The 11405-nt window shown below is 52.2% G+C and overlaps 1 protein-coding gene across 1 annotated transcript; it reads left to right on the forward strand.

Annotated features, from left to right (window-relative positions):
- Positions 1-471: 471 nt before the first annotated feature.
- Positions 472-10984, forward strand: LOC135534035 (paralemmin-1-like). The gene is made up of 2 exons (XM_064961185.1): positions 472-610; positions 10167-10984. The coding sequence occupies exon 2, from the start codon at positions 10169-10171 to the stop codon at positions 10982-10984; it is 816 nt and encodes a 271-aa protein (XP_064817257.1). The 5' UTR covers positions 472-610; positions 10167-10168.
- The last annotated feature ends 421 nt before the right edge of the window (positions 10985-11405 follow it).

An 11405-nucleotide genomic window follows, 5' to 3' on the forward strand; every position in this document is an offset into this window, starting at 1 on the left:
AGAGAGAGAGAGATACATGGGAGGGAGAGAGAGAGAGAGATACAGAAAGAGAGAGATACAGAGGGGGGAGGGGGAAGAGAGATAGAGGGGGAGGGAGAGAGGAATACAGAGAGAGAGGAGAGAGAGGGGGAGAGAGATAGAGGGGGAGGGAGAGAGGAATACAGAGAGAGAGGGAGAGAGAGGGGGAGAGAGATAGAGGGGGAGAGAGGAATACATAGAGAGAGGGAGAGAGGAGAGAGATAGAGGGGGAGGGAGAGAGGAATACAGAGAGAGAGGGAGAGAGAGGGGGGAGAGAGATAGAGGGGGAGGGAGAGAGGAATACATAGAGAGAGGGAGAGAGGGAGAGAGAGGGGGTAGAGAGCGAGAAGGGACAGTTACAAAGAGAGAGAGATTGAGTTTGTGCTGGGGTGGGGGGAGAGTCAGTCTGACTTCCTCTCCTGCTCTCCGCCCCAACCAGATGCTCTGAGTAACGCCTCACCCCAGCTACTCAACCAGCTCTCCGGCCAGCTCCCCGAGCAGCAGCCAGACATCAGAGACACCTCCACCACTTCTCTTCATCAGGCCACAGCCTCAACAGCACCTGCCTCTGGGGAGCAGCCAAAGAAACCTGGTAGGTGCTGGGTGGGGGAGGAAGGAGTTGTGAGGTCTGGACCGGAGCCAAGGGAGTACAGTACTAGGACCAGGGAGGGGTAACAGGTAGTAGCTAGCTAACGGAGAGTGAGGGAGGTACAATGTCGCAACCCACAGACTCACCAATAGGAAGGTACAAAGTGACTCAGTGATTCATGTTTGAATCTCAATGTGAAAACACTGTCTGCATCTCCTTCACATAGTTGACAACAGATGCTACTGAGCCAGATGTCTGTGTGTCTATGTGTCAGGGGAGAAGCTCCAGCTGGTATCTGATACTACTGAGCCAGATGTCTGTGTGTCAGGGGAGAAGCTCCAGGTGGTATCTGATGCTACTGAACCAGATGTCTATGTGTCAGGGGAGAAGCTCCAGCTGGTATCTGATGCTACTGAGCCAGATGTCTATGTGTCAGGAGAAGCTCCAGCTGGTATCTGATGCTACTGAGCCAGATGTCTATGTGTCAGGGGAGAAGCTCCAGCTGGTATCTGATGCTACTGAGTCAGATGTCTATGTGTCAGGAGAAGCTCCAGCTGGTATCTGATGCTACTGAGCCAGATGTCTATGTGTCTGTGTGTCAGGGGAGAAGCTCCAGCTGGTATCTGATGCTACTGAGCCAGATGTCTATGTGTCAGGGGAGAAGCTCCAGCTGGTATCTGATGCTACTGAGCCAGATGTCTATGTGTCAGGGGAGAAGCTCCAGCTGGTATCTGATGCTACTGAACCAGATGTCTATGTGTCAGGGGAGAAGCTCCAGCTGGTATCTGATGCTACTGAGCCAGATGTCTATGTGTCAGGGGAGAAGCTCCAGGTGGTATCTGATGCTACTGAGCCAGATGTCTATGTGTCAGGGGAGAAGCTCCAGCTGGTATCTGATGCTACTGAGCCAGATGTCTGTATGTCTATGTGTCAGGGGAGAAGCTCCAGCTGGTATCTGATGCTACTGAGCCAGATGTCTATGTGTCAGGGAGAAGCTCCAGCTGGTATCTGATGCTACTGAGTCAGATGTCTATGTGTCAGGGGAGAAGCTCCAGCTGGTATCTGATGCTACTGAACCAGATGTCTATGTGTCTATGTGTCAGGGGAGAAGCTCCAGCTGGTATCTGATGCAACTGAGCCAGATGTCTGTGTGTCAGGGAGAAGCCCCAGCTGGTATCTGATACTACCGAGCTCAGATGTCTATGTGTCGAGAAGCTCCAGCTGGTATCTGATGCTACTGAGCCAGATGGATGTCTATGTGTCAGGGAGAAGCTCCAGGTGGTATCTGATGCTACTGAGCCAGATGTCTATGTGTCAGGGGAGAAGCTCCAGGTGGTATCTGATGCTACTGAGCCAGATGTCTATGTGTCAGGGGAGAAGCTCCAGGTAGTATCTGATGCTACTGAGCCAGATGTCTATGTGCTCCCGGTGTGTCAGGGGAGAAGCTCCAGGTAGTATCTGATGCTACTGAGCCAGATGTCTATGTGTCAGGAGAAGCTCCAGCTGGTATCTGATGCTACTGAGCCAGATGTCTGTGTGTCATGTATCAGGAGAAGCTCCAGGTGGTATCTGATGCTACTGAGCCAGATGTCTATGTGTCAGGGGAGAAGCTCCAGGTGGTATCTGATGCTACTGAGCCAGATGTCTATGTCAGGGGAGAAGCTCCAGGTGGTATCTGATGTTACTGGAGCCAGATGTCTGTGTGTCAGGGGAGAAGGGTGGTATCTGATGCTACTGAGCCAGATGTCTATGTGTCAGGGGAGAAGCTACAGGTGGTATCTGATGTTACTGAGCCAGATGTCTATGTGTCAGGGGAGAAGCTGTCTGATGCTACTGAGCCAGATGTCTATGGTCAGGGAGAAGCTCTGGATCTGCTACTGAGCCAGATGTCTATGTGTCAGGGGAGAAGCTCCAGCTAGGTATCTGATGCTACTGGAGCCAGATGTCTATGTGTCAGGGGAGAAGCTCCAGGTGGTATCTGATGCTACTGAACCAGATGTCTATGTATCAGGAGAAGCTCCAGCTGGTATCTGATGCTACTGAGCCAGTGTCTATGTGTCAGGGAGAAGCTCCAGCTGGTATCTGATGCTACTGAGCCAGATGTCTGTGTGTCTATGTGTCAGGGGAGAAGCTCCAGCTGTATCTGATGCTACCGAGCCAGATGTCTATGTATTAGGGAGAAGCTCCAGGTGGTATCTGATGCTACTGAGCCAGATGTCTATGTGTCAGGGGAGAAGCTCCAGCTGGTATCTGATGCCACTGAGCCAGATGTCTAGTGTCAGGGGAGTAGTCTAGCTGGCAACTGATGCTACTGAGCCAGATGTCTATGTCAGAAGCCCGCTGCATCTGATGTTACTGAGCCAGATGTCTGTGTGTCAGGGGAGAAGCTCCAGCAGCTGGCAGGGTCCGATGCTACTGAGCCAGATGTCTATGTGTCAGGGGAGAAGCTCCAGCTGGTATCTGATGCTACTGAGCCAGATGTCTGTATGTCAGGGAGAAGCTCCAGCTGGTATCTGATGTTACTGAGCCAGATGTCTGTGTGTCAGGGGAGAAGCTCCAGCTGGTATCTGATGCTACTGAGCCAGATGTCTATGTGTCAGGGGAGAAGCTCCAGCTGGTATCTGATGCTACTGAACCAGATGTCTATGTGTCAGGGGAGAAGCTCCAGCTGGTATCTGATGCTACTGAGCCAGATGTCTGTATGTCTATGTGTCAGGGGAGAAGCTCCAGCTGGTATCTGATGCCACTTAGACAGATGTCTATGTGTCTATGTGTCAGGGAGGAGCTCCAGGTGGTATCTGATGCTACTGAGCCAGATGTCTGTGTGTCAGGGGAGAAGCTCCAGCTGGTATCTGATGCTACTGAACCAGATGTCTATGTGTCAGGGGAGAAGCTCCAGCTGGTATCTGATGCTACTGAGCCAGATGTCTGTATGTCTATGTGTCAGGGGAGAAGCTCCAGTTGGTATCTGATGCTACTGAACCAGATGTCTGTGTGTCAGGGGAGAAGCTCCAGCTGGTATCTGATGCTACTGAGCCAGATGTCTATGTGTCAGGGAGAAGCTCCAGCTGGTATCTGATGCTACTGAGCCAGATGTCTATGTGTCAGGGAGAAGCTCCAGGTGGTATCTGATGCTACTGAGCCAGATGTCTATGTGTCAGGGAGAAGCTCCAGTTGGTATCTGATGCTACTGAACCAGATGTCTGTGTGTCAGGGGAGAAGCTCCAGCTGGTATCTGATGCTACTGAGCCAGATGTCTATGTGTCAGGGAGAAGCTCCAGCTGGTATCTGATGCTACTGAGCCAGATGTCTATGTGTCAGGGGAGAAGCTCCAGCTGGTATCTGATGCTACTGAGCCAGATGTCTGTATGTCTATGTGTCAGGGGAGAAGCTCCAGCTGGTATCTGATTTTAAGATTTTAAGTACCTGTCTTTTAAAAAGCAGGTGAAAAAGGCAACTCAAATGACCAAATTCAACCTCGCTAATTTTCCGATTTATACGAAATTGTTTCACTACAGAGGTAGCAAAACTGTACTTCAAATCTATGATACTCCCCCACTTAAACATACTGCTTGACTAGATGGGCCCAGCTTGCTGTACAACATTAAAACCTATTCAGTCTGTCTACAAACAGGCTCTCAAAGTGCTTGATAGGAAGCCCAATAGCCATCATCACTGCTACATCCTCAGAAAGCATGTACAAGACACCGACGCATGTCTTGTATTCAAGATCCTAAATGGCCAGGCTCCTCCCCCTCCACTCAGTACTTCTGTTCAACAGAAAACCCAAACATATGGCAGCAGATCCACAAGGTCTGCCATGAGAGGTGACTGTTTAGTTCCCTTAAGGAAAAGCACCGTTAGTCTGACACACATAACTGTACCACCGATCACACTTTCACAAAAACATAAAGACATGGCTATAGGTCAATCAGACTAATGAACATCCCTAGCTGTGTGTTGTCACTTTCCATGTTGCCTGTTGTCTGTAGCTGGTGAGGTGTGGAAACACTGTTGTTTTTTTTGTTATTGCTCTGTCTGGGTGCTACGTGTCTCTTGTTCTATGTTTCTCTGTCTGCGTGCTACGTGTCTCTTGTTCTATGTTGTTCTGTCTGCGTGCTACGTGTCTCTTGTTCTATGTGTCTCTGTCTGCGTGCTACGTGTCTCTTGTTCTATGTTTCTCTGTCTGCGTGCTACGTGTCTCTTGTTCTATGTTTCTCTGTCTGCGTGCTACGTGTCTCTTGTTCTATGTGTCTCTGTCTGGGTGCTACGTGTCTCTTGTTCTACGTGTCTCTTGTTCTATGTTTCTCTGTCTGCGTGCTACGTGTCTCTTGTTCTATGTTGTTCTGTCTGCGTGCTACGTGTCTCTTGTTCTATGTTGTTCTGTCTGCGTACTACGTGTCTCTTGTTCTATGTTGTTCTGTCTGCGTGCTACATGTTTCTTGTTCTATGTGTCTCTGTCTGCGTGCTACGTGTCTCTTGTTCTATGTGTCTCTGTCTGGGTGCTACGTGTCTCTTGTTCTACGTGTCTCTTGTTCTATGTTTCTCTGTCTGCGTGCTACGTGTCTCTTGTTCTATGTTGTTCTGTCTCGTGCTACGTGTCTCTTGTTCTATGTTGTTCTGTCTGCGTGCTACGTGTCTCTTGTTCTATGTTGTTCTGTCTGCGTGCTACGTGTCTCTTGTTCTATGTGTCTCTGTCTGCGTGCTACGTGTCTCTTGTTCTATGTGTCTCTTGTTCTATGTGTCTCTTGTTCTATGTTTCTCTGTCTGCGTGCTACGTTTCTCTTGTTCTGTGTCTGTCTGTGTGCTACGTGTCTCTTGTTCTATGTGTCTCTTGTTCTACGTGTCTCTTGTTCTACGTGTCTCTGTCTGCGTGCTGCGTGTCTCTTGTTCTATGTTGTTCTGCATGTGCTCACTACTCATGGTGTGTCTGTATTGTTATTGTAATTGTTTTTAAAAACTTGCCCAGGGACTCCAGGTCAAAATTAGCCGACTGGCTAAAACCAGCACTTATACTGAAACGTTGATTCATGTGCACTGTCCCTGTAAAAATAAAATAAACTCAAACTCAGAACACTGATCAGTTCAACATATTAACACTACCCTGGGACTGGTTGCTGGGACTGGTTCCTGGGACTGGTTGCTGGGACTGGTTCCTGGGACTGGTTCCTGGGACTGGTTGCTGGGACTGGGACTGGTTCCTGGGACTGGTTGCTGGGACTGGTTCCTGGGACTGGTTCCTGGGACTGGTTCCTGGGACTGTTTCCTGGGACTGGTTCCTGGGACTGGACTGGGACTGGGCTCTGGGACTGGTTCCTGGGACTGTTTCCTGGGACTGGTTCCTGGGACTGGGCTCTGGGACTGGTTGCTGGGACTGGGCTCTGGGACTGGTTCCTGGGACTGTTTCCTGGGACTGGTTCCTGGGACTGGTTCCTGGGACTGGGCTCTGGGACTGGTTGCTGGGACTGGTTCCTGGGACTGGTTCCTGGGACTGGGCTCTGGGACTGGTTGCTGGGACTGGTTCCTGGGACTGGTTCCTGGGACTGGGCTCTGGGACTGGTTGCTGGGACTGGGCTCTGGGACTGGTTCCTGGGACTGGTTGCTGGGACTGGTTCCTGGGACTGGTTCCTGGGACTGGGCTCTGGGACTGGGCTCTGGGACTGGTTGCTGGGACTGGTTCCTGGGACTGGTTCCTGGGACTGGGCTCTGGGACTGGTTGCTGGGACTGGTTCCTGGGACTGGTTCCTGGGACTGGGCTCTGGGACTGGTTGCTGGGACTGGGCTCTGGGACTGGTTCCTGGGACTGGTTGCTGGGACTGGTTTCTGGGACTGGTTCCTGGGACTGGGCTCTGGGACTGGTTGCTGGGACTGGTTCCTGGGACTGGTTCCTGGGACTGGACTGGTTCCTGGGACTGGACTGGTTCCTGGGACTGGACTGGTTGCTGGGACTGGTTCCTGGGACTGGTTGCTGGGACTGGTTGCTGGGACTGGTTGCTGGGACTGGACTGGTTCCTGGGACTGGGCTCTGGGACTGGTTGCTGGGACTGGTTCCTGGGACTGGTTGCTGGGACTGGGCTCTGGGACTGGTTCCTGGGACTGGACTGGTTCCTGGGACTGGTTCCTGGGACTGGTTCCTGGGACTGGACTGGTTCCTGGGACTGGTTCCTGGGACTGGTTCCTGGGACTGGTTGCTGGGACTGGGCTCTGGGACTGGTTCCTGGGACTGGTTCCTGGGACTGGTTCCTGGGACTGGTTCCTGGGACTGGTTCCTGGGACTGGACTGGTTCCTGGGACTGGTTCCTGGGACTGGTTCCTGGGACTGGTTGCTGAGACTGGTTGCTGGGACTGGTTGCTGGGACTGGTTGCTGGGACTGGTTCCTGGGACTGGTTCCTGGGACTGGTTCCTGGGACTGGTTGCTGGGACTGGTTCCTTAACATTATTGTCATCTATCGCCCACCAGAAGCCCTTGGAGAGCATATCCAATGAGCTCGACACCTTAGAGAGTTCATCCAATGAGCTAGACGCCTTGGAGAGTTCATCCAACGAGCTTGACACTTTGATAAACTCACTTCCAGACGATGGCTAACCGCTATACTTGGTGACTTCAACCTCCCGACGTCGCCTTCGATTGATTTATTTTTCCGATCCTCCAACTCACAAGGCAGACAATACTCTAACCTCATGTTTACTGGAGGCTGTTCTCCTACTAATCTCACTATGACCCCCTCCAGGTCTCTGTTCTCCTACTAATCTCACTGTAACCCCCTCCAGGTCTCTGTTCTCCTACTAATCTCACGGTGACCCCCTCCAGGTCTCTGTTCTCCTACTAATCTCACTGTGACCCCCTCCAGGTCTCTGTTCTCCTACTAATCTCACTGTAACCCCCTCCAGGTCTCTGTTCTCCTACTAATCTCACTGCAACCCCCCCCCCCTCCAGGTCTCTGTTCTCCTACTAATCTCACTGTAACCTCCTCCAGGTCTCTGTTCTCCTACTAATCTCACTGTAACCTCCTCCAGGTCTCTGTTCTCCTACTAATCTCACTATGACCCCCTCCAGGTCTCTGTTCTCCTACTAATCTCACTGTACCCCCTCCAGGTCTCTGTTCTCCTACTAATCTCACTATGACCCCTCCAGGTCTCTGTTCTCCTACTAATCTCACTGTAACCCCCTCCAGGTCTCTGTTCTCCTACTTATCTCACTGTAACCCCCTCCAGGTCTCTGTTCTCCTACTAATCTCACTGTAACCCCCTCCAGGTCTCTGTTCTCCTACTAATCTCACTGTAACCCCCTCCAGGTCTCTGTTCTCCTACTAATCTCACTATGACCCCCTCCAGGTCTCTGTTCTCCTACTAATCTCACTGTAACCCCCTCCAGGTCTCTGTTCTCCTACTTATCTCACTGTAACCCCCCTCCAGGTCTCTGTTCTCCTACTAATCTCACTGTAACCCCCTCCAGGTCTCTGTTCTCCTACTATCTCCTTGACTTGCCTCAGGTCTCTGTTCTCCTACTAATCTCACTGCATGACTCCTCCCAGGTCCTGTTCTCCTGCAATCTCCTCATAGCCTCCAGAGTCTCTGTTTCTCTGCTAATCCACTGTGATGCCTCCGGGTCTCTGCTTCTCTATTAATCTCCTGCAATTTACAGGTCTCTGTTCTCCTACTAAATCTCACTGTAACTTCCCTCTAGGTCTCTGTTCTCCTACTAATCTCACGGTGACCCTCCAGGTCTCTGTTCTCCTACTAATCTCACTGAACCCCCTCCAGGTCTCTGTTCTCCTACTAATCTCACTGTAACCCTTAGAGAGTTCATCAATGATCTTGACACCTTGATAAGCTAATGTCCTGTGAAGGCTCACCGCTGTTCGTACCTCCCGACTACTGCCTTCTATTAATTTCTTTCAACTCTCTATTTTCTCTCCTTTTGACCCTTTCCAGTCCTCCCACTCACAAGGCAGACAATACAGTTGGCCTTTACTAGAGGCTGTTTGCCTACTCCCTGCTCCGTGGCTGAGTTACTCATTGCGAGCTTACAGGACAGGGCTGCAGGCAGCTGAGTGTAAATGGAGGAAAACTAAACATCCGGAGGACATATCACACTTCCTCTTCCTCCTCTCTACTTTCTCTTCCTCTGGGTCCCCTGCTAAAGCCAATTTTATCACTCTACATTTCAAGCTTCTGCCTCTACTCGTAGGAAACACTTTTCACTCTTGTCTAGAGGCTCTCCGCACTGCCAAAGCTGACTCTCTCTCCTCTGTTCTCATCCTCCTAGATCTATCTGCTGCCTTGGACTCCTCAGGAACCATCAGATCCTCCTCTCCACCCTCTCAGGGCTGGGTGTCTCAGGCTCTATCAGATCCTCCTCTCCACCCTCTCAGCGCTGGGCATCTCAGTCTCTATCAGATCCTCTCTCCACCCCTCTCAGGGCTGGGTGTCTCAGGCTCTATCAGATCCTCCTCTCCACCCTCTCAGGGCTGGGTGTCTCAGGCTCTATCAGATCCTCCTCTCCACCTCTCAGGGCTGGGCGTCTCAGGCTCTATCAGATCCTCTTCACCACCCTCTCAGGGCTGGGTGTCTCAGGCTCTATCAGATCCTCCTCTCCACCCTCTCAGGGCTGGGTGTCTCAGGCTCTATCAGATCCTCCTCTCCACCCTCTCAGGGCTGGGCGTCTCAGGCTCTATCAGATCCTCCTCTCCCCCCTCTCAGGGCTGGGTGTCTCAGGCTCTATCAGATCCTCCTCTCCCCCCTCTCAGGGCAGGTTGTCTCAGGCTCTATCAGATCCTCCTCTCCACCCTCTCAGGGCTGGGTGTCTCAGGCTCTATCAGATCCTCCTCTCCACCCTCTCAGGGCTGGGTGTCTCAGGCTCTATCAGATCCTCCTCTCCACCCTCTCAGGGCTGGGCGTCTCAGGCTCCATCAGATCCTCTTCTCCACCCTCTCAGGGCTGGGCGTCTCAGGCTCTATCAGATCCTCCTCTCCACCCTCTCAGGGCTGGGCTTCTCAGACTCTATCAGATCCTCCTCTACACCCTTTCTGGGCTGGGTGTCTCAGGCTCTATCAGATCCTCCTCTACACCCTTTCTGGGCAGGGCACTGCAGCCCACCTGGTGTTCAACCTTAGGCCAAGTCCTCCCACGTCACCCCACTCATCCGCACACTCCACTGGCTTCCAGTCGAAGCTCGCATCCGCTACAAGACCATGCCTACGGAGCAGCAAGAGGAGCTACCCCTCCCTACTTTCAGGCTCAAGCCCTACACCCCAACGAGAGCACTCCGTTCCGCCAACTTAGGTCCTTGTGGGAAAGCTTCCTGCCCATCTTCCAAAAATATCTGAAACTCTATATCTTCAAATAGTATCTTAAATAATCACCCAGAGTTGTACTATAGTTGAAACCACATGATATCCTGTCTGTCTGTCTGTCTGTCTGTCTGTCTGTCTGTCTGTCTGTCTGTCTGTCTGTCACCCAGAGATTTACTATAATGGTAACATGATATCTTCTTTCTCTCTCTCCCCCTCCCTCCGTCCGTCCGTCCGTCCGTCCGTCTGCCTGTCTTTTATCCAGTGATGTACGCCATGGAGATCAACGTGGAGAAGGACAGAAAGACAGGGGACACCAGGATCCTGTCAGCGTCTGCAGTCAGCCCTGATGAAGTGCCTGACTGCGGGGTCAAGGTTTTCGACGACGGCCGGAATGTTGTCTACGAGGTCCGCTCGGGGGGGTCCTCTACCCTGGACAATGGGGTTCACCGCTGGAGCTCCCAACAGGTGGATGAGCTGATGAAGCGGGTGGGCGACCAGCGGCTGTGCTCAGGAGGCAAGGCTAAGGTCACTGTCAACCCCGCCGACGCTGATGACCCCAAAATCTCCCCAGGTCCATTGACCACTCCGCTGACCTCCTACCAACTACACCTACACTACCCCCCAGCGGTCCCTAGCTCTGCCACCACGGCCCACAAGATGCCCCAGCCCCACGCCCCTATCACCACCCCAGCCTCCACCCTGCCGGGAGGTGATATACGAGGTGAGGTGACGAAGGCTCCCCAGGCTACGGCAGAGAAGCCGATCACGATGATCTTCAATCATAATGTAGATGACCAGGATGAGACCAAGAGGCTGCTGGGATTCAACGGCACGATCAAGGCTGAGATCGTCCTGATTGATGAGGACGATGAGAAGTCGCTACGGGAGAAAACGGTGACAGACGGTTACTCCACCATGGACGGCAACGCCGCCGACCTGGTGTCCGGCGCCCGGCCGCTCAGCGACACCACCGGAACTGTCGTCGGAGGAAGGACGAGAGCTCTGCCACGGCCACCAAGGAACTCCCTCCCCAGCAGGTATAGAGAAGAAGAGCGCTGCCACTGCTGTACTATCATGTGACCTCATTACTTTAACTACACTACCCACAACTCTCTGTTACTCTTGGGACTGCAGGGAGGAGGAGCTCATTGGTTAATCAAGGCTCTGATCTCCCTCCTCCCCTAAACCCTCCTCCTCCTCCTCCTATTCCTCCTCACGGCTACTAACAGAACCCTCTGACGCCTGGAACTTGGCTGCATTGACATAATTCTTTTTAACTTTGACCTTTGACCCACCTTTGTGAGCCTGTGTCTGACCCTTATCCTGACAATGCCCCCCTGTCACTCTGTCACTCCCTTCAGTAGGACAACGGTGGAAGTTGCCCCGAATAAAGGGTCAGTTTTGATTTTTACGACTACAGATGAAGGTCAGGATTGGATGAGGAAGCTGATCCTAGATCTGTACCTAGAGGAAACTTCACCCCAGAGCAAGGACAACACAC

This window comes from Oncorhynchus masou, unplaced genomic scaffold, assembly GCF_036934945.1.
Source record: "Oncorhynchus masou masou isolate Uvic2021 unplaced genomic scaffold, UVic_Omas_1.1 unplaced_scaffold_2935, whole genome shotgun sequence".
In the NCBI taxonomy this organism is placed as follows: Eukaryota; Metazoa; Chordata; class Actinopteri; order Salmoniformes; family Salmonidae; genus Oncorhynchus; species Oncorhynchus masou.